This window comes from Orycteropus afer, unplaced genomic scaffold, assembly GCF_000298275.1.
Source record: "Orycteropus afer afer isolate SDZICR_OR568_19922 unplaced genomic scaffold, OryAfe1.0 scaffold00318, whole genome shotgun sequence".
Classification (NCBI taxonomy): domain Eukaryota; kingdom Metazoa; phylum Chordata; class Mammalia; order Tubulidentata; family Orycteropodidae; genus Orycteropus; species Orycteropus afer.
In genome coordinates, this window is record NW_006921905.1 from 936,607 (window position 1) to 959,660 (window position 23,054).

General features: G+C 38.9%; 1 protein-coding gene across 1 annotated transcript in view; it reads right to left on the minus strand.

The window, feature by feature from the left end:
* CUNH1orf87 (chromosome unknown C1orf87 homolog) overlaps positions 1–15,799 on the minus strand; it is a 143,540-nt gene extending 127,741 nt beyond the window's left edge. Inside the window, exon 1 of the mRNA XM_042782439.1 lies at positions 15,693–15,799. Within this exon, the coding sequence (XP_042638373.1) occupies positions 15,693–15,799 (107 nt within the window). The remainder of the gene's footprint in view (positions 1–15,692) is intronic.
* Positions 15,800–23,054: the final 7,255 nt, after the last annotated feature.

A 23,054-nucleotide genomic window follows, 5' to 3' on the forward strand; every position in this document is an offset into this window, starting at 1 on the left:
TCCTGCTGCTTTGGGGGGGCCTAAGTTTCCTCTCCTCACCTAATCCCTTTGGCTGATTGCTCTTCTCTCTGGCTTCCTGGCTTTTAATCCCCTTTCTCCTGCTCTTCCCGCCTGCTGCTTTGGGTGTCCCTGAGTTGTCTCTCCTCACCTGTAATCTGGGGCTGACTTCTCTAGAGACTGGCTTCTATAGAGAAGCAAAACCAGTAAAGCTTATATATATAAAGAGAGAAAGAGAAATTTATCTTAGGAAAATGGTTCACATACTTATAGAAGCCGGCAAGTCCCAAGTTCTTGGATCAAACGTCAAGCTGGAGGCTTTTCCAGACTTACGCAGCTGCAGGGGCTGATAAGCTCAAGGTTGGCAGGCAGTACACTGGCTGTTGACTCCAACGAATGACAATTTCAAGATCTCCAGGCCAAATGGTGAATAGTTTGCTCATGGACTGTTGTAGGCAGCACAACAGAATCCTGATCCACAAAAAAGTGTTTCTTTTTCCAGGATGTCCATAAATATACTGGAAGCAAGCCACATCCATAGGGAAACTCTCTTTCAATGGATTTGGTTGCCCAAAACATATAAATTTGATCCCATTGTGGGAACAACCCACATCACAATTGCTTAAACAACACAGAATTGTGGTCCAGCCAAGTTGACACACAGATCCAACTACCACAGGTGCTGTCTAGTCAGCTCTAACTCAGGTGACTCTTCATATAACATAATCAAACAATGCCTGGTCCTGCACCACACTCACAATCCTTGCTTTGCTTGAGCCCATTGTTGCAGCCATGGATTCAATCCATCAATCCATCTCATTGAGGGTCTTCTCAGCATTATGTCCTTCTCCAGGGAGTTGTCCCTTCTGACAACATGACCAAAGTATTTGAGATGAAATCTAGCCATTCTTGCTTCTAATGAGCATTCCAACTGCAATTCTCCTAGGAAAAATCTATTCACTCTTCTGGCAGTCCACAGTATTTTAGTATTCTTTGCCAACACCACAATTTAAAGGCATCAATTTTTTTTTTGGTCCTCCGTATTCATTCTCCAGCTTTCAGATGCATGTGCTTAGGCACACCTTAGCCTTCAAAGTGATATCTTTGCTCCATAACACGTTAAAGAGGTCTTTTGCAGCAGATTTGTCCAATACAATGCAATGTCTGATTTGTTGACTGCTGCTTCCATGGGTGTTGACTGTTTATCCAAATAAAATGAAATCCCTAACAACTTCAGTCTTTTCTCCATTTATCCTGATGCTGCTTATTGGTTCAGTTGTGAGGATTTTTGTTTTCTTTTGTTGAGGTGTAATCCATACTGAAGACTATAGTCTTTGATCTTCCTCAGTAAGTGCTTCAACTCATCTTCATTTTCAGCAAGCAAGGTTCTGTCATCTGCATATCACAGGTTGTTAATGAATCTTCCCCCAATCTTGATGCCATGTTCTTCTTCATATGGTCCAAACTCTTGGATTGTCCCAAGGCTCAGCATACAGATTGAATAAGTATGGTGCAAGGATACAACCTTGATGCATACCCTTCCTGATTTTAAACCATGCAGTACTCCCTTGTTTTATTCAAATGACAGTTACTTGGTCTATGTGCAGCTTTCTCATGGGTTCAATTAAGTGTTCTGGAATTCTCATTCTTTGCAATGTTATCCATAATTTTTTATGATCCACACAGTCGAATGCCTTTGTATAGTCAACAGAACACAGGTAAACACCTTTATAACATTCTCTGCTTTCAGCCAAGATCCATCTCACATCAGCAATGATATCTATTATTCCACATCCTCTTCTGAATCCAGCCTGAACTTCTGGAAGTTCCCTGCCATTTTTTTTTTTTTTTTTGGATTTAACAAGCAGAAATTTATTCTCTCACAGTTTAGGAGGCTAGAAGTGCAAATTCAGGATACCTGCTCTAGGGGAAAGCTTTCTCTCTCTGTTGGCTCTAGAGGATAAGTCCTTGTCTCCCTTCAACATCTATAGTCCCAATGTTCCTTGGCTATCTTTACATGTCTTGGCATCAATCTTCCTCTGGGTCTAGGAGGTTATCAGTGCAGAGAATCTAGGTTCAAAGGATGTAATATGCTCCTGGCTCTTCTTTCTTGGTGGTAGTCAGGTTCCCTCTTTCTTTACTGACTTCTCTCAAAACAAAACAAAACAAAAAACCTCAAGAGGGTGGCAATGAATTTTGTTAATAAGTTGACAAAGGTTGGACACAGATCTTTCCATTGTTGATCCTCCAGATGAGGATGTAGTTAGCTGACAGCTGGATTTCAGCCATGTGGGATCCTCAGCAGAGGACTCTGCTAAAATGTACTGGACTCCAGACCCAAATAATGTTTTTTTTTTTTTTTTTTTTTGTGATTTGGGTGAAGATTTACAGAGCAAATTCACTCTCCATACAGCAGTTCACATACACTACTTTGTCTCATGTCATTGACCACAGTTTACCACAATGCAACAGCTCCCCTCCCACTTCCTCCCCATAGTTACCACTTCCCAGTGTCCAACCCTCCATACTCTCCTGCCCCCTGAGCTGTCTCCCTGTGCATAAGCAGCACTTCCTTCTCCCATGATTGTTCTCTTGAGGGCGTGTGTCTACTTGAGGTAAATGTTCAACTCACATGTCTGTACTTTGTTTTCCCTGCCATTTTTTGAATTATATTTTTGAATTATATTTATATTTTGAAGCATACTGCCATTTTTAAATTATCTTCAGGAGAATGTTACTTGCAAGTGATATTAATGATATTGTTCAATAATTCCCACATTCTATTGGATCATCTTTCTTTGCAATGGGCACAAACATGTATGTCTTCCAGTTGGGTGGCCAGGTAGCTGTCTTCCAAATTTGTTGGCATGAATGAGTAAGCACCTGAAGCACTGCATCCATTTATTGAAACATCTCAATGGGTAGTCCGTCAACTCCTGGAGCCATTTTTTCACCAATTTCTTCAGTGCAGCTTAGACTTCATCCTTCAATACCATTGATTCTCAATCATAGGCTCCCTCCTAAAATGGTTCCACTCCATGGAAGGAAGACAGGGCAATCTACTTCTGTAAAGATTTATCACCTTGGAAACCCAGCTGGGGTTGCTACGAGTTGAAATTGACTGGATGGCAGTGGGGGCTTAAAATGGTTGAATGTTTACCAATTCTTTCTTGTTCAGTGACTCTGTGTATTCTTTCCATCTTCTTTTGATGTTTATTGCATCTTTCAATATTTTGCACATAAAACTCATTGTCATCATGTCAATTCTGACTCATAGTGACCCCCATTGGTTTCCAAGGCTGTAAATCTTTACAGAAGTGGATTGCCTCATCTTTCTCCTGCAGAGCAACTGGTTGGTTTAAATAGTTTACCTTCTGGTTAGCAGCCAAATGTCTTACTATGCCACCAGAGCTCCTTATTTTGCCCATAGAATCCTCTGATACTGCAATTTGGGACATGATTTTTTTCTTCATTTCTTTCAGCTTGAGAAATGCTTAGTGTATTCTTCCCTTTTGGTGTTCTAACTCTAGGTCTTTGCACATTTCATTATAATACTTTACTTTGTCTTCTTGAACCACCTTTTGAAACCTGTTGAGCTCTTCCATTTTATTATCTCTTCCATTCTTTAGCTACTCTCCATTAAAGTGCAAGTTTCTGACAGCTGTTTTATTTTGGTCTTTTCTTCCTTTCCTGTCTTTTAAATGATATTTTGCTTTCTTTGTTTATGATGTTCTTGGTATCATTCTGCAACTCCTTTGGTCTTCATTAATTGGTGATAAATGTGTCAAATATATTCTTCAGGTGATCTCTAAATTCAGGTGGGATATAATCAGGGTTGTATTTTGGTTTTTGTAGGCTTAATTTTCTTAAGTAGCTCTGGTGGCGTAGTGAATAAGGCATTTGGCTGCTAACTGAAGGTCAGCAGTTCAAACCCACCAGCTGTTCCTTGGAAGGAAGATGGGGCAATATTCTGTAAAGATTTACAACCTCGAAAACCCAGGGCAGGCTTCTATGAGTCAGAATTGACTCGATGGCAGGGGGGATATTTTTTTCTTTTTTTGAGACTTAATTTTCTTAGACTTCAACTTGAACTTGCATATGAGCAATTGATGGTTTGTTCCACAGTCAGCTCCTGGCCTTGTTTTGACTGAAGATACTGAGCTTCTTCATCACCTCTTTCCAGAGATATAATCAATTTGATTTCTGTTTATTCCACCTGACAAGGGCCATATGTATAACTGCTGTTTATGCTGTTGAAAAAGGTATTTGTAATGAATACATCTTTGGTCTTGTGAAATTCTGTCATGTGATCTCAGGTGTCATTTCTGTTGCCAAGGTGATATTTTCTAATACTGATGCTTCTTCCTTGTTTCCAACTTCCACATTCCAATCACCAGTAATAATCAATACATCCTGATTACATGTTTGGTCGATTTCAGACTGCAGAAGTTGGCTAAAATCTTCAATTTCTTCACTTTTGGCTTTAGGGTTTGGTGTGTATATTTGAATAATAGTACCATTAACTGTCTTCCTTGCATGTGTATGGGTATTATTCTAACACTGATGTCATTGTCCTGCAGGATAGATCTTGAAATGTTCTTTTTGACAATAAACCCAATGCTATGTGTCTTCAATTTGTCATTCAGAGCATAGTAGACCATATGATTGTCTGATTCAAACTGGCCACTGCCAATCCATTTCAGCTCACTAACGCCTAGGATATCAGTCTTTATCTGTTCCATTTCCTTTTTTACAACGTCCAATTTTCCTAGATTCTTACTTGATACTTTCCATGTTCTGATTATTAATGAATGTTTGCAGATGTCTCTCCCATTTTGAGTCATGCCATCACAGCAAATGAAGGTCCTGAAAATTTTATCCCAACCACAATCATTAAGGTCGACTCTCATTTGAGAAGGAAGCTTTTCCTCAGTCTTATTATGAATGCCTTTCAACCTGAAGGACACATCTGCACCATATCATACAGTGTTTCACTGCTATACATAAAGTCTTCAGTGGCCCATTTTTTTTCAGAAGTGAATGGTCCTATCCTTCTTCCCAGTCTTAATCTGGAAGCTTTGCTGAAACTTGTCCACCATGGATGAGCCTGCTAGGTTTTGAAATACCAGTGGCATAGCCTACAGCCTCACAGCAACATGCAAACCATCACCATATGACAAACTGACAGATGATTGGTGGTCACAAAATTTAGTCAGCGTTTATTCAGGGACTATAATTGGTCACTGCTGCTGTCTCTTTCCTGGATCACCATAATGATTTCTTAAATTGGTCTCTGTTTTTGTTCATATCCCAGTTTATCCTCTACACAGCTGCTGCAGCTATTCTGTAGACAACATAAATTAGATTATGTTCTCTGCTACTCTCAAATGTTCAGTGGATTCCCATCCTACATAGAACAGCATACAAAATTTCTACCAAGGCCCATGTAGTCCTACACATCTGAACCCTGCCAGTTTCTCTAATCTCATTTCCAAATGCTCTCCCCTTTTCTCACTGTGTTCCACTAACATTGGCTTACTTGTTCCTCCTTAAACATGCCAAGAGTTCTATAATCCCTCTCTCTGGAATGCTATTTCCTCAGACATATGCTTGATTTATTCTCTCTGTAGGTTTGTGGATCCACAAGGATGGAGACAAATGCCTGTGGGGTGACTTGGTGCAGGCTAAACCTCATGGGCAGAAAAACAGTGGCTACATGGGTTCCCCAGTCTCTAACTGGGTACTGTGCTTCAGGAAAGGGATGATGTTCCACTCATCATGAGGCAAGCATTAGCTGGCCTTGTACAAAAACTTCTGTTTGTGCTACTGGAGGTCAACTGAGACACCAACTCTTTGCTGTACTTGTTAAGAAAGCCCAATTTCCACTCTTTTGGATCTGTGGCAAATTGCAGCCTTTTCTGCTGGGAGAGGAAAGGGTAGAAGAAACTATGAGTTCTACTGAAAACTGGGATCTGGTAAAGCCTTCCCAAAAAGATGGTCCTGTCTCACCCAGCTCACTGCCAGTCAACTCTGGATAAGGATTCCCATTGGGAAATTCTTGCTGCTTATCTTCATATAGTCTCTGTTCAAATACTGCTTACTCAGAAAGGTCTTCTGGAAACACCCCTTGTGATTTAATACACTCTTATGATCCTCCTCTTTTTCCCACTGAATTTATCTTCACTTGAATGGTCATTTTTATCTGTCTGTTGTGAGTTTCCTAGAAATACAACTTGCTGTATTTGTAAGCCTTGATACTCATAAACAAAAAAAAAAAAAACCAAACTCATTGCCATCGAGTCAGATCCGACTTACAGTGACCCCTCCTTGATTTTCCAAGGCAGTATCACTATGGATGTAGATCGCCCAACCTTCCTTCCAAGGAGTGGCTGATGGGTTTGAACCGCCAACCTTCTGGTTAGCAGTCAAATGCCTTAGGCACTACGTCACCAGAGCTCCTTTGTGATCAATAAATGTCTGTGGAATGTTGATAGAAATCCATACATATGCATTCACTTCTAAAATGTTTAACATTAACACTTAAAAAGAGGTGCAACCAAGCCAAAAAGAATTTATGATTATAAAGAGCTTTGAGGGATTATGAAAAGACAGCACATAGGCTCTAAGAGAATCATGTGGGAAAATCCAGAACTTTTTATTTCTTGTCTATAAACACCAATGTAAATTATGTTTACATATGTACTAATATTTACTTTTCTCCCAACAAAAGCTTGCAGTCAGCTTCCACCATGCTTAAAAAACACTCTATCAGTAGTGATGCATCTATGGAATGAAGTACTTTGGGCCACTGGCTCAAACAAAAGATCAGCATTGGAAAGAACCATATATGCCAACTAGTCTGTTCTCTGCCAATGCAAAAGATTTGCCCGCAGTTTTCCTAATGGGTGCTGTTTCAGTTTTGCTTGATCATTTCTGACATCTGAGCTTGCTGCTCTGTCAAGAGATCTGCTGACTTTAAAAATTATTTCAACAAATATCTTCTGAACACTAATCCCTCAAAGCTCTTTATAATCAAAATTCTTTTTGGCTTGGTTGCACCTCTTTTTAAGTGTTAATGTTAAACATTTTAGAAGTGAATGCATATGCTGAGGACTGTGAGGATATGGTACTAACAAAATAGACAAGTACTTACTCTCAATTCCTGTAATCTCTAATCACCACACAGTTTTTCCTTATGGCAAACACAACTCTACCTTTATTCATTGGAAGTATCTCTAGTTAGAAGGGTTTCTTGAAATTACCCAGATTCTTTCCTGCTTAACAACTAAATTTCCAGATTATATAAATGTTCCTCACAGGATAGCATTTTAAACCCTAGCTCTTTCATAATGTCCTCTATTGTACATCCTGTAGTATACACTGTCCCTGCTAAAATGCAGCATGCAGCATGAGGCACAGTAGTCTAGATGTCATATGTACTGTTTGAGCATGGTGGGCCTCCCACCTCCCTTTTCTGGATCCCTTGGTTCATGCTAAGCCTAAAGCATTTAAGTAAAACCCAACCATTTAATCCATACAACCATATTTATATACTCTTACCTAAAGACAGACTTTGCTATCTATTTACCTATCTATCTACTTAAAGAAAGATATATTGTTGTTAGGTTCCATTGCATTGGCTTCAACTTGTATGACCCTATGTACAACAGAACGAAACACTGCCAAGATGTGTCCATCCTCACAATCCTTGCTATACTTGAGCTCATCTTTGCAGCCACTGTGTCAATCCATTTCATTGAGGGCCTTCCCTTTTTTTGCTGACATTCTACTTTAGCAAGCATGATATCCTTCTCCATGGAATGGTCCCTTTTGACAATGACTAAAATAGGTGAGACAAAGTCTGGCCTTTCTGTCTTCTAATGAGCATTCCAGCTCCTTAGAATTCCAGGACAGATTTGTTCATTCTTCTGGTAGTCCATGGTATTTTCAGTATTCTCTGCCAACACCACAACTCAGAAGCACCAACTCTTTTTCAGTCTTCCTTATTCATAGTCCAGTTTCCACATGCATACAAGGCAATTAAAAATAATATAGTTTGGGTTAGGTGCACCTTAGTCTTCAAAATGACATCTTTGCTCCTTAACACTTTATAAAGTCTTTTGCAGCAGATTTGCCCAGTGCAATATACATTTCATTTCTTGATTGATACTTTCATGAGTGTTGATTTTAGATCCAAGTAAAATAAAATCCCTGATAACCTCAATCTTGCCTCCATTTATCATGATGAAGTTTATTGGTTCAGTTGTGAGGATTTTTTTTTTCTTTGTGTTGAGGTATAATCCATATTGAAGACTGTAGTCTTTGAACTTGATCAAGAAATGTTTCAAGTCATCTTCACTTTCAGCAAGTAAGGTTGTGTCGTCTTCATATTACAGGTTATTAATGAGTCTTTCTCCAATTCTTATGCCATGTTATTCTTCATGTAGTCCACCTTCTAGGATTATTGCTCAGAATACAGATTGAATAATAAGTATGGTGAAAGGATATAACCCTGACACACACCCTTCCTCATTTTAAACCATACAGTATTCCCTTGCTCCATTCGAACAACAGGCTCTTAGTCTCTGTGCAGGTTCCTCATAAGCAACATTAAGTGTTCTGGAATTCCCATTTTTCACAATGTTATCCATAATTTGTTATGATGCTTACAGTCGAATGCCTTTGACTGGTCAATAAAACACAGGTAAACATCTTTCTGGTATTCTTTGCTTTCAGCCAAGATCCATCTCACATCAGCAATGATATCTTTCATTCCATATTGTCTTCTGAAGCCAGCTTGAATTTCTGGAAGTTCCCTGTCAACACACTACAGCAAACATTTTCAAATTAGTTTTGCAAAATTTTACTTGTGTGTGGTATTAATTATATTGCTTGATAATTTACACATTCTGTTGGATCATCTTTCTTTGGAATGGGCACAAATATGAATGTCTTCCAGTCAGTTGGTCAGGTAGCTGTCTTCCAAATTTCTTGGCATAAACAAGTAAGTGCCTTAAGCTCTACCTCCATTTGTTGAAACATCTCAATGTTTTTTTCACCAATTCCTTCAGCACAGCTTGGACTTTTTCCTTCAGTGCCATTGGTTCTTGATCATATGCCACCTCCTGAAATGTTTTAACATTGATCAATTCTCTTTGTACAGTGACTTTGTATATTCCTTCCATATTCTTTTGATGTTTCCTTCAATATTGTGATTTAAGGCTTGATTTTTTTTTTCTTCAGTTCTTTCAGCTTGAAAAATGCCAAGTGTGTTCTTCCCTTTTGATTTCATAATTCCAGGGCTTTGTACATTTCATTATAATACTTTATTTTGTCTTCTCAAGCTGCCCTTTGACATCATCTGTTTAGCTCTTTTATGTCATCATTTCTTCCATTTGCTTTAGCTACTCTCCTTTAAAAAGCAAGTCTCACCACCTATCTGTCTGTGGAGGCTTGTGTGTTGCTGTAAGGCTGGAAGCTATGCCACCGGTATTTCAAGTACCAACAGGGTCACCCACCGTGAACAAGTTTCAGCAGAGCGTCAAAACTAAGACACACTGGAAAGAAAGATGGAGTCATCCATTTTTGAAAAATTAGCCACTAACCACATTATGAATAGTGGTGAAACAAGTCTGGTATACTACTCGAAAACTTTATGAATAACAGTGAAACATTGTCTGATATAGTGCCAGGTTGGAAGGCACTCAAAATACAACAATGGAAGAGCTGTTTCCTCAAAGTAGAGTCAATCTTAATGACCTAGATGGAGTTAAGCTTTTGGGACCTTCATTTGCTGATAGAGCATGACTCAAATTGAGAAGAAACAACTGCAAACATTCATTGCTAATTAGAAAGTGGAATATATGAAGTATGAATCTAGGAAAACTAGAAGTTGTCAAAGATGAAAAGGAATGAATAAAGATCAATAGCCTAAGTATAAATGAGTTGAAATGGACTGGTATTGGCCATTTTGAATCTGGCAATCATATGGACTGTTCTGGTTACCTAGTACCACTCTGACAAGAGTATACCACAAATGGGATGGCCTTAACAAACAGGAGTTTATTCTCTCACAGTTTGGAGGCTTTAAGTCCCAGTGTCAGGCTCTAGGGGCTGGGTGGAAGCCCCTCAACCTTGGGGTCCAGTTCTGCCTCCTGTTCCCAGCCCACTGGAGCTAGAGGCATTTCTTCATTCAGACAGCTGCTTGCTGCTGAGGCTGACAAGCCCAAGGTTGACAAGTAAAAAGTCACAGTCCCAATGTTACCAAACCACACATCTTGAATCTTTAATTCAAGTTCATTGTAAGCCCAAAGGTCAGCAGAGCATGGCAGGCTGCTGAAAAATGACATGGCTACATGCAGGGTCCAAGCAAGCCATATGCTAGAGACCAATCCCCAAGGCTTCTGCTTAAATATAGGAAGCAGACCACATTCCCTAAGGCAGCTACTCAGCTGCTCACAGTAGATTCCACCATGGAGTTGATTACCAGTCACATCATGGTGAATACTACATCCAGCTGCCCAGCCACATAACCAGGCCCAGACAAGTTGACACACAAACTGAACTACCACATGGACCATTGCCAGGAATGACAAATTTAAGAGGAATGGCATTGCATTTATTATCAAAAAGAACATTTCAAGATCTATCCTGAAGTAAAATGCTGTTAGTAAGAAGATATACTTCAAGATTTTTACCAACTTCTGCAGTCTGAAATTGACCCAACATGTAATCAAGATGTATTAATAATTAGTGGTGACTGGAATGTGAAAGTTGGAAAGAACTACTGGAAGAAGCTCCAGTAGTTGGAAAATACAGCTATGGTGATAGAAATGATTCTGGAGATCACATGATAGAATTTTGCAAGAACAATGGCTTATTAATTGCTAATACCTTTTTCAACAACATAAATGGTGTACCTATACACATGGAATTCACAAGATGGAAATCAAATGACTACCTCTGTGGAAAGAGGAGATGGAGAAGCACAATATCATAAATCAAAACAAGGACAGAAGTTGGCTGTGGAACAAACCACCCATTGCTCATATGAAAGTTCAAATAGAAGCTGAAGACAATTAAACAAGTCTATGAGAGCCACAATATGACCTTGATTATATCCCACCTGAATTTAGAGACCATCTGATGAATAGATTTGATGTATTGAACACCAATGACCAAAGACCAGAGGAGTTGTGGGATGACATCAAGAACATCATACATGAGGAAAGTAAAAGGTCATCAAATCGACAGGAAAAGAAGAAAAGACAGAAAAAGGACTTTGCATATAGCTCTGTTAAATTTTATCTTGTTGATTTTAACCTAATTTCCTCACACAGCTTCTCAGCACTCTGGAATATGATTTGAATGACTGTCTTCATTTGTGGATTTATAAAAGTTAAGTAAGAACATAATCACACATAAATCTCCACCCATCCCTGCCTCCTCATTTATATTTATATTAAGTTTTTAAATACAGTTCTTCTGTGTTATACCCAACGAAAATTCACTTATCTCAACACTATGCAGTCCAGAAGTCTCTGTCTTGTTTCAGAAATTTATGAGAAAAACGTGTCAAATGACTCACTCAAGTCAATAAATACCATGTCTTTATCATCTTCTTAATTTAGAGAGTTATGTAGTAACTACATCAAAAGAGGGACAAAGCTTAAAGAAATAATATAAATGAAGGAATGGGATCAGTTTAACATTATTTGTGTTCAGTCAACACACTCCAACCCTTAGTGATCATCACTTTTGTTTTTTAAATTTTCACAATTAATATATTTAATCCTGTGGCCTCCTGTTTTTCCAGGGATTACCTACAAGTCTCTGGCTCTTATTGTCCACTCTTTTCTCCTTTTTGATGAAAATATTTGTCTCCTGTCACCTGGCACATCTCCTTTCTCCATGAACTATCAAAGATCACCCATCAAGGTTCTGTAGTAACATGTGCATCTTATTTGGATTTATTTGAAGCAATTATGTATTTTCTGTCTAGATCTTCACTTCTCCTGGTGTCTTATTTATTTATTAGCCTTCAAGGATATAGAGGACTTTGTACTCAATGCAGAAAACACAGGTTTGCAGTTAAATAGGGGAAACAGACAAATAGATAGAAAATAGTTAAAGTGTATAATAATCCCTAAACGTGCATGGGATCTCATAGGTAAAGATGGGTTAATTTGGGCTGGTGGTAATGGGAAAACAGCATGATGTTTCCATTTTCAAGAGATGACATTAAAGAGGTAAAGATATGAGAGCCCGTAAACAGGCTAGGCTAGATAAACTGAAATAAGGAGTTTGGACAATATTATTAGAGCAATGAGAAGCTATTGAAAGTTTTAGGCAGGGGAGGGACACAATCAGATTTGTATTTTAGAAAGGTCATGATCACTGTTTGAGAATAAAGCTTCTCAATCTATAATGTGTATGAACATCACTTGGAGACCTGATTAAAATGAAGATTCTAACTATGTCTGGGGAGGGCCCCAAGACTCCACATTTCTAACAAGTGAGGCTGGTGTTCATGTTCCATGGACTACACTTTGAGTATCAAGGCTTTAGAGAGTGGCTTGGGAATAAGAAGACTAGAGGCAGACAAACCTAGGAGGAAAATTATGATGACACAAATTGTGGGATGATTCACTGACTATTTGAAGCTTCTAGAAGGACCTTCTTTGTGAAAAATACTCACTAGATGTTCAGAATTTTCCTGTCATTTTTCAGCAATTTCACATGCCACATAAAGAAAGAAGGAGGGTGAGTTTGACTCCAATGTTAATTCTTAATAACTGGCTGGATCTTGAGCAGCTCTCTTTAATTCCACTGAAGGCTCAGTTACCTCATCTCGACTGTGAAATGGAAAGTTATCCTACACCTTTAAGGTCACATTCAGTTCTGAAATATTATAAACCAAAAAACCCAAACTTACTGCTGTCGAGTAGGATCCAACTCATAGTGACTCCTCCTTGGGTTTCCGAGGCGGTATCACTACAGAAGTAGATTGCCCAACCTTCTTTATCAAGAAGATAATCCTTTCTGATTCTGACCTAGCTTTGTTCAGTTAGAAGAGTATGGCTTATTTTTAGGTTAAACACACCTACACACACACACACACATACACACACACATATCCTATTCTTTACAATGTCATAGGAGCAACATAACTATGCCCTTTAATCAAAATTAATGTAGTTCATTTTACATAATTGTAAGTTCCTGAAGTTTAAAAAATAAAGGGAGACAAGGCACTTTCTTATAAATTTGTTGTTGTGTGCCACTGAGTCAATTCCAACACATAGTAACTCTGTAGGACAGAGTACCACTGTCCCATAGGATCTCCTAGGTTATAATCTTTATGGGAGGGATTTCCAGGTTTTGTATCTGCTGGTGGGTTCAAAACCCTGACCTTGTGGTTAGCAGCCAAGTGCTTAAACAATTGTGCCACCATAAAGGGAATTTTTCTCTATTAAAAAGGACAAGGATCTTTCCACCCGTACTTTTAGGAACACATTAAATTCTGAAATCCCTGGAAACAGGAATGAGTTTGGGATAAGACGGTGATAGGAACAACTTTAGGAAAGAATAGGATCAGTATAGTAGTAATGTAGTCTTCTGTGGGGAAGGAGAACTGAGTGGAGAGTCCAAACTAACACTGTTTACTTTTCTTGACAGTGACATGGATTTGCTAGGAGATCTTGAAATAATAATTTATCCCATCACAAATTTTCAGTTTCCTCATCTACAAAACAGAGATGACTTGCTTCCTAGGTATACATATGAAAGTGACAGCAAGCATGTCATAGAGAGACCTTTGGTTTTTAAATTAAAAATTCTATATCCTAGGAAATGTGCTAGGAGTCGGGGCCGACTTGGTGGCAAAAAATAACAACAGGAAATGTACACTTTAATAATATTAGCAGAATATATGAGGTACTGTTAATGCGCCTTGCATATTTTTTCTCATTTGATCCTCATAACAACTCAATTAGATGAGTGTTTTATCTCCACTTTACAGATGTAGAAACTGAGGCCAGAGATGTTAAGTTTCCCAATGTCAACAAGCAAGGAAGGCACAGAGCCAGGATTCAACTCACATCATTAAGCTCTACAGGGATCGAACACACATGACTCAGTGCTACAAAGCTCAGTTCCTTTGCAATAGCAGACATTACTAATTGATTATAGCACTGGCTTTGGAATTTCTTTTGGCAAATACTATAAATGGTAAATCCAGTTTTCCATTCTAAAGCTTATACACCCACTCCTGACTTATTGATGTGGTTAGGTTCCAAAGACCAGGTCGTTATGTCAAAATGGAGGCTGACCATATCAGATCAGAAAATGGAGGTTGATTATATCATTAAATAACTACCAAACCACTGAGAATCATGGCCAATCAAGTTGACACATAAACTCAACCATCACAGCAAGTGCTATTCTTGCCTTACACTTCAGTGTTCCTTATTACCAGTCATATGGTGTGAACATACAAAATAGTCAGACAGTAGGTTTTTCACTATAGTCATAAATGTGAAATGTCAAATATTGACATAGTTGATAAGTGAGGAGTAGATGTAATCTGTAACAGTAGTTCTGATGACCTCATCTTCAGTAATTCTGATTCAACATGTCTACGGTTGGACCTTGAATATTTATTTTTAAATAATTCCCAGACGATTCTGATGATAACAGGTTTATTTATATACCTATGTTCAATGATGATGCCGGGAACTCTGGTGGCATAGTGTCTAAGGCATTTGACTGCTAACCAGAAGGCTAATGGTTCAAACCCACCAGCCACTCCTCAGAAGGAAGGTTGGGCAACCTACTTTTGTAGTGAAACCGCCTCAGAAACCCAAGGAGGGGTCACTATGAATCGGACCTGACTCTATAGCAGTGAGTTTGGTTTGGTTTTGGTTCAATGATGCCAAGTCTTTTACATCTGCCTACTTGTTTGCTCTGTTGGTTTCTTCTTAGAAACACAGGTAAGACCTAACAAAGTAACCTTAGGAGAAAAAGGCAATTATTGACTGATAATATTGATGGGATGCCTACTATATAAAAGACAAGGATAGTACCTTCTTTTATTTTGTGAACCAACAAAATGCTGAAAGGAAGAGCTTGTTGTATTTTTCTGTATCAAACATCTATGAATTTTAGAGAAATATGAGTGCTCTCCCTTGAATGTGACTGTTAAGAGCTTTGAAGGGAAGAAAGGCCTCTTAACTATGCTCTAAGAAGCTCCTGCTTAGAGAAGTATTGAATGTGAACAAGTGTAAGTGAAAATCTTACAATATATGATTCATTATTAATCCCATTCCTTTTATTCATAACAAATAGACTAACAGCCCCTCCCTACAAAACTACTACATGTGGCAGATTATGGACCCAAAGAGAAGAAACAGCAATACTCCATTAATATTTATAAATGTAGCAATGCTCATATTTCCCATCTATTTGGAAAATCAGCTTAAGTAAATAAGGAGTATGGGGAATTATAAAGATGAAAAATATCAGAAAAACAGTATGCATACAAGTTATCAACAGTATTTTACTTCTACTGTTATATCTTAATGACTTAATTTTCCATGGATGACGTTTTTAAAATGTAAATTTCTGAATTAAAATAAAATAAACAAAACTTCATTACTACCCAAGCAATGCAGATATTTTTCAAATGGCAAACTTACATCGTGGGCTTCTCCACAAGGTATCGAAAGTATTTGCTTCCAACGATTTTCACTACCATCTCAGGCATTGCCTCTGATCCACGGGGAGTCTTCCAAACTGCAGACATGATTCTTCACAGAACTCCTTCAAATCCTTGGGGATGGAAAACAAATAGATCATTCCTCTTGGTTTTCTACTGGGTAACTGCAATATCCATGCCAATAACAACAGCAATAATGGTACAAGGAACAAGGACTTTACAGATATTATCTCACTTAACACTTTCAATAAGGGCATGAAGAAGACATTCTTATTTACTATTATTGTTCTTGTTTTACAGTTGTGAGACTGCATAATGTAATTTACTCACATAGCCAGTAATTAGCAGGATCGGAAATTACACCCAAGATGTCTGGAAAGCTCAAATACTGAGCTTCCTGTACTGCAAGATATCATACAAGATATTTGTGAGGTCATAAGGAAACCTGGACTTTAATAAACAATCTATATTTAGCTTCAATCTTCAGTTTCCCCATTTACGAAATCAGGATAATTCCAGTTCTGTTCTCAGGGATTAAGGGTGAATCCAATGAAATAATGTGCATTGCAAAATAAGATTTTTGTTGTAACCTCTCCTGTTTCTGCAACAGTCCATGGAATCCGAAATGGAGATCCTATACCAGATAAGCAACGGGTGTTTGAACAGGTCTGCTACCAAAGGAACCTTAGAAGTTATGTAAACTCGGCCACAGCTGACCACTCCCTTTCAGAGCCTCTCAGAGACTGAAAGTCCTTAGAAATCATTCTAATCTAAACCTTCACTTTACAGATTGGGAAAGCGAGGCTCCGGGATGGTGTGCTATTTGACCAAGGTCACAGAGCAAGTGAGAGAGCTGTTTCCAGCTCTCTGGTCTGATAGCTAAACCACGGTTTTTCCCCATACCCCAGGATCACTTAGCGTGTGAGATGGTCTACGAGGATAACCCTATTCAGCGAAACTTGCAACCTCTTTGAAGCTGTCTGGAAATGTGGGGTTATCAAGCCCCTTCCCTGTCCAGCAGTTGCGCATCTGCCCTGAGACTTTGCCCGGGAGAAAACAGCCAAGGGGACCTTACCGCTAAGGCGGCGTTTCCCTTCCCAGGCAGCTAGCTCAGAGGTGTGTGGTCTGTCCTTCTCTAGGGGAACCTGACACACTAAGATTTGCCGGGATGGGGCGGAGGAGCCCAGTCGGGCCAATCACAGGTCTAGACTCGAAGGAAGAGGCTGCCCGCTGGGTGCTAAGGACGCTAGGACTGTTGCTGGGCGGGTCCAGGTTTCCATCTACCACTGGGAGGAAGGCGGGGCCTCCTAGCCCTAAACCCCAGGGAAAGTTGGCCGACCAAGTCTGGTTGTTAAATTTGTGCCTTGGTGGTGTTTCCTCAAGGAATTGGGATCTTATTTCTTGAAACCCATCTTGTTCACCTGTGTTGCCATGCTTGTCTCCATCTTAAGCTTCATTTCCTTTTATAACATTCGGACAAACACCATCTTTTCTAACCCAGGCTCCTCTACTGTGAGATTTGGGGCAAATCTCTTTCAAATTCAGTTTCCTCATCTGTAAAATGGTGAAAAATAGTAACGTTGACCTAAAAAGGAATTGGTGACAGACTCAAATAAGGATATTATAGTAAGTAGAACTTCTTTCTAGTGCCATCCATATGCCAGATTTTTTAAAGATGCACCCTTATTTCAGCCAGATAAAAAGTATTTGTATTTTAACGATAAAAAAAGGATTTGTAGTATTCAAAAATGTCCTTCGAGTTTGACAGAGGCAAGTGGCAAAGCTAAGATTTGAATGTTCAGCGCTGTTTCCCAAAGTCCCAGGCACTGTTTATTATTCTGAAGGACTTTGTTTTTATTATTTATTTTTAAAATTCTTTACATTTATTTTATTATTTATTTATTTTATTGTGCTTTAGGTGCAGATTTACAGAACAGAATTTGTTTTACATTCAACATTTTGTGTATATTTGGTTTCAGTCCCCAATTACCATCCCCAACCCTAATTCACTCTCCTTTCCCTTCTCAGTAACCCCCTCCCAGCCCCTTGTCCTTCTTAGTTATGCACTCCTGTGTGTCCTGCTTTTCTGCTGGGTTAATGTTGTCCCTCTGGTGCCTCACAGTCAATTGCTCTAAAGGATGTATCTCCACAGAGTATATAGGTGCATTGCCCTGGGTTAAGTGGTCTACATGTATGTCTTCTTTACTATTGGGCTGAGAGCCAGCCCTTGGGAGTGAGTTTTATCTCAGGCCCAAAGTGTATTCCAGGGCCATAGTCTTGGGGGTCCCACCAGACTCCATCTGACAAGTAATGTGGTCATTATTGTGTCTTGGGATTTTGTTCCACGTTTTTCCTCCCACTCTATCGATGATCTCCAGTTTTGATCCCTTCCGGAGTGGCTGGCATTGGTAGCCAGGCACCATCTAGTTCTTCTGGTCTCGAGGTCCATCATGTCTTAGGGCTGATTGTTTCCAAATGCCCTGGGTTTTCTTCACTCTTCTTCGCTTCCAACGATAGGAGACCATTAGCTGCATCTTAGATGGCTGCTCAAAAGTTTTTAAGACCCCAGTTGCTACTCACCAATGTAGGTTGTGGAACAAGATTTTATGTATTCTGTTGTGCCAATTGGGTCTGGTCCCCCAATACTATGGTCCTGAGTCAGTAGATCCATTGGATCTCTCTTCCACAGTGTCTGGATGTCTATGAGGGATTGCTCTAAGTCTGTCTTCTGTTGTTTCTGTAATGATTGCAGGTATCTTATATCACTAGTATCTGTGCAAGATTAGCCTCAGCTGGGTCTGTCTTTGGTCTAGAGTACAATCCTGTTCACTGACCCCCATCTGATCTTCTCAGTTGTCTGTGTGTTTATCTGTAGCCTGGTATTTGGTGTTAATTGTAATGCAGTAGTGTGGATATACTGGTATTAGCCTCTGTCATCTATATCTTATGTGCACAATTTGGTGTCCTCCCTTTCCCCAGTGTTATCATGCTGGTCACAGACTCTTTCCATACCATCCCTCTCCTTACCCACCTCAGCATGTGACCCACAACTAGCCCAAAATTATCCCCTCCCCTTTCCTCTTCTCTCTGGTAACCTACAAAGTGATTTCCCTTCCTAAAGCAAACCATTCCTTGTCTTTTTACAGTAATGAGCTCATGCAATATTTGTCCTTATTCTGAAGGACTTTAGCAAATGTGGTTAAAGGCCCTTTAAATTGCCTCCAAACTAATGTTATTTCATCATCATCAACAGCAACAGCTGTCGCCTCAGAACACATACCTGCTGACTCCTGCCTTCTGGCTGTACGGTGCTTTGTAGTTTACCATCTACTGGTGCATGAATCTAGAGCAGGAGCAGACATTCAGTTGTCCTCCAAGGGCTCAGTCTCTAGGGGGAGAAACACATGGGCACTTTCTAACTATATAAAGTGCCATGAGAACAGAGAGGGACAATTCCTTTCATGTTGCTGCCACTTCAGTCTTCCCAAGCACAGCTCTGATATAGCCCTTGTTTGCTGAATGTCTCAAAGGGCTCCCTACCTGCCATGGAGAACATCCATGGTTTCAAGGTCTTTCATGCTCTGACCTCAAGCTAAATCTCTAGCTTGAGTTACCACTATTTCTCCCAGTTTTATGTGCCAACCAACCTGGTCTACTCACTGATCTGAATCTATTCTCATTTTCCTGCCTTGTGCCTTTGCTCATTCTCTCTACATATAATTCCCTTTTATCTCCCTATCATATCAGCCTGCTTATCCATTCTTTAAGTTCCATCTCAAATGGTCAAGGATATGTATGTATTTGAGAGTCATACACCAGGGTTCAAATCCTAGCTTTGCTAATGCAGTGTGTTGTTGGGTATATCACTTAAAATTTTATATGTCTCAGTTCCCTCTTCTGTAAAATCAGGATCACTTATTGTGAAGACTAAATGCAGTACTGGGCAGTGTTTTGTTCTGTTGTGCGTGGGATTGCCATGTGTTGGGGAGTGACTTGACAACAGCTAACAGCAACATTGACAGCAAGTAAGTTAATATAAGTAAATCACTTAGAACAATGATTTATGCATAGTAAACAATATAAAAGCTTGCTCTGATCATTATCGTTATCTCCTACAAAGCCAAAACAGAACTGAGATGGAAAGTGGTTTTCTTCACCCTCTGTATCATTTGTGGTTCCCTTCTCATAAAACGAGTCACTCTGCCTGATAGAATAGCAATTTGTTTGCACTGGTTTTCACATCTTCCTGGACCATGCTTGTGGTAGACTGGTAATCTTAAAACCAGTCCCCAGACTCTGTGAATATTATATATGACCAAAGGGATTTTGCAGATATTAAATTAAGTATTTTCAGATGAAGATATTGTCCTGGATTATCTTGATGGGCCTTAAATGTAATCACAAGTGTCCTCATAAGAAAGAGGCAGAGAGATATTTGATTACAGTGGAGGAACTAGTAATTGTGACAATAGAAGCAAGACTTTGGAGTTACTCTAGTAAGAGGTTATCATTAAAGGAATGCAGGGGGCTTCCAGAAGCAGGAAAAGGCAAGGAAATGGAAGCAGCCCGCCTACATCTTGAATTTAGCCCACTGAAACTTATTTTGGATTTTGACTCCCAGAAATGTCAGAGAGAAAATTTGTGTTGTTTTAAGCCATGAGGTTAGTGGTAATATGTTACAGCAACCATTGGAAACCAATACAGTGATATTGAAGGATCTTTAGTTTCTTCTTCTTTTGTAGTAAGTGTCCTATAAAATTTTTTTGAATTAGTAAATGAAGGGGAATAGAACAAACTTTAAACATTGAAATTTCATTCTGAAGGAAACTTTTTTTACTAACTATGGCACTTATTGGAATTTTGTTGACTCAACACACTTTCCCAACCTTCCTTTCTGTGACTAGAACTCTTTCTATTGGGAACCTCTTTTCCCATTTCAAGAAGTCTTTGTCAGGGGTGTCAATAAAAACATTACTCCCTTCCCGCTTCTTCATACATCTGATCACACTCTATGACTCAAGTAGGCCAAACAGAGTTATTTATGACCATTAATACTGACATTAGAGGAAGATGTCTTCTGTATTCTCAGGTTACTAAACTGTGAACATAGGTATTGAGGTATTGAGTCCACTGGCTACCATCTATATCAATACATACTGCTTTTATCAGTAGGGACACAAAAGAAAGAAGCAGAGCTAGAAATAGAGCCACTTGGGAAAGGGAGTAGGAGAGCAAAAAGCCTGGATTCAGCTATGCCTAAAACTAGTATCTGGACTTCTCAAACAATGATACTCAATAAATTATCTTTTTGCTTAACATATTTTGAGCTGAGCTTCATTAACCTTTCCTAGAGTCTTGACTAATACTCAAAAGTAAACCAAACCAGTCATTTTCGAGTTGATTCCAACTCATGGTGATCCCATATGGATTGCAGTTTTACTCTGCACACCTGGGATCACCATGAGTCCTAACTATTACAGGTTGTTGATTGAACAGCATTTCGAGTTTCCCTGTGAACTCTGTGATAAACCCTGAAGGAGTAAATTTATTTTGATCATACCAGATGGTAATAAAGTTATTCTTTGACCTTATCTTGGATTCATAGGTCTGTATAAATGCCAACTTGAACCATACCACATTGGAAGGAAGTTTTCCCTTGAGCAGTTCTATAAGTTTGAAGGTATTTGGATGAAATATGATACATTTTTTTCAGATCAAAGTTGCCTCTGCTTTGCCACTTACCAACCAAGTGACCTTGAACAAATTATTTAATTTTCTTATCTGTAAGGAGGAGACACCACCACCTTAATTACCCTGTAAGATTGTTCTCAGGATTAGAGATAATGCATTTAGAGCCCCTGACATGCAACAGGTTTCAATAAATTGTATTATTATTTATAACAAGACTAGCTAGCATTTAGTGAGTATTTATTATGTGCCAGACCCAGTACTTACAGCTTTTCACCCAACATTCTATTTAATCTTCACAATACCCTCATGAAGTAAAGACTATTAATACCCCCATTTTAAAGAAGGAGAACCAGAGGCTTACAGGATCATCAACTTTCTCAAGGGACCATGGCTATAGAGAGTCAGAGCTACAGAACAAAAACCATGCTTGAATGACTCTGGAGGTAGCCTTCATAGCCATTACTCCATACTGCCTATGTGGATATTGGTTTGCCATTGTTATTATTAATAGTAATGGTTTTATAGTCATTTTTTAAGGCTCTAGGATCCTTACAGAACACAGATCTTATGACAGAATTCTTAAACAGGAATGGCCTTTTCTTATCTAGAATTTTCTACTTCACACTCTGTTTTATGAAATGACATAACCATGAAACATCTCTCCAGTGGTTTATATTAAACAAGGCAAAACAAAAAGCTATGCAATAAATGTCTCCATAAGATTAAATACTGTGGTTAAAACTGCCTTCCTTGGATTCAACAGCTTTAGATTATGAGTCACCAGAGAAAGATTTCACAGAAATATCTCCATCCAATAGAGCCAGCTCTTTCTTTTTTCCCCCAAAGAAAGATGAATAGCTGTAATAAGGGGACTAAAGAATGCTCCCTAAAACTTCATGATTTTACATTTACCATCAGAGTAAGGGAGTGGAAAAAAGAAATGTCTCCAATGTTTTGCTTTTGCCCATATAAGTTAAAGTAAAATGAGTTTATAAACAGGAAGCAATAAAGGACTGCTCTTTTGAACAGTTTAGTCATATCTATTAAAATGGAGCATTTTGCAGAGAAGTCTCTGTTCAAATAGAGGAGGGACAAATACTGATGTAAAACTGTACTCTATTGCAAAGAATATGGGGTATTACACTCCGCACTCCCCCACCCCCAGAAAAATATAGGACCCAAGTCAGTGATATTAATGACTAACGGGAGACTGCAGGTGAAAAGATTAGCAAGGACAGCCTGATTTTAGAATAGAATGCAAATATGATGAAACTTCTTTCCTTCCTAAAATCCTTTCCAGGGGTCTATAAAAACAATACTGTTTAATATAGCACTAAGATCACAACTTTGGGTCCTGATGCTTGGGTACAAAGCTTGGCTTTGCACTTAGCATTGTGCAATTTAGGCAAGCTACTTGGTCATTCCATTACTTTTATTATTTTCATGGATAATACCAAGACTGACTGCAATATAAGGATAAAATAAGTTGACAGATATAAAATGGTTTAGAGTAGTGTTTGGTATATGGCAAGTGTTCCCTATTAATAATATTACCTCCTTAGAATAATGTACCTGTTACATTCCTTTTTGGTTGTTCTCTTACTGACTTCTTCAATCACAGCTCCTGCTTCTTTTCTCCCTACCTAATAGT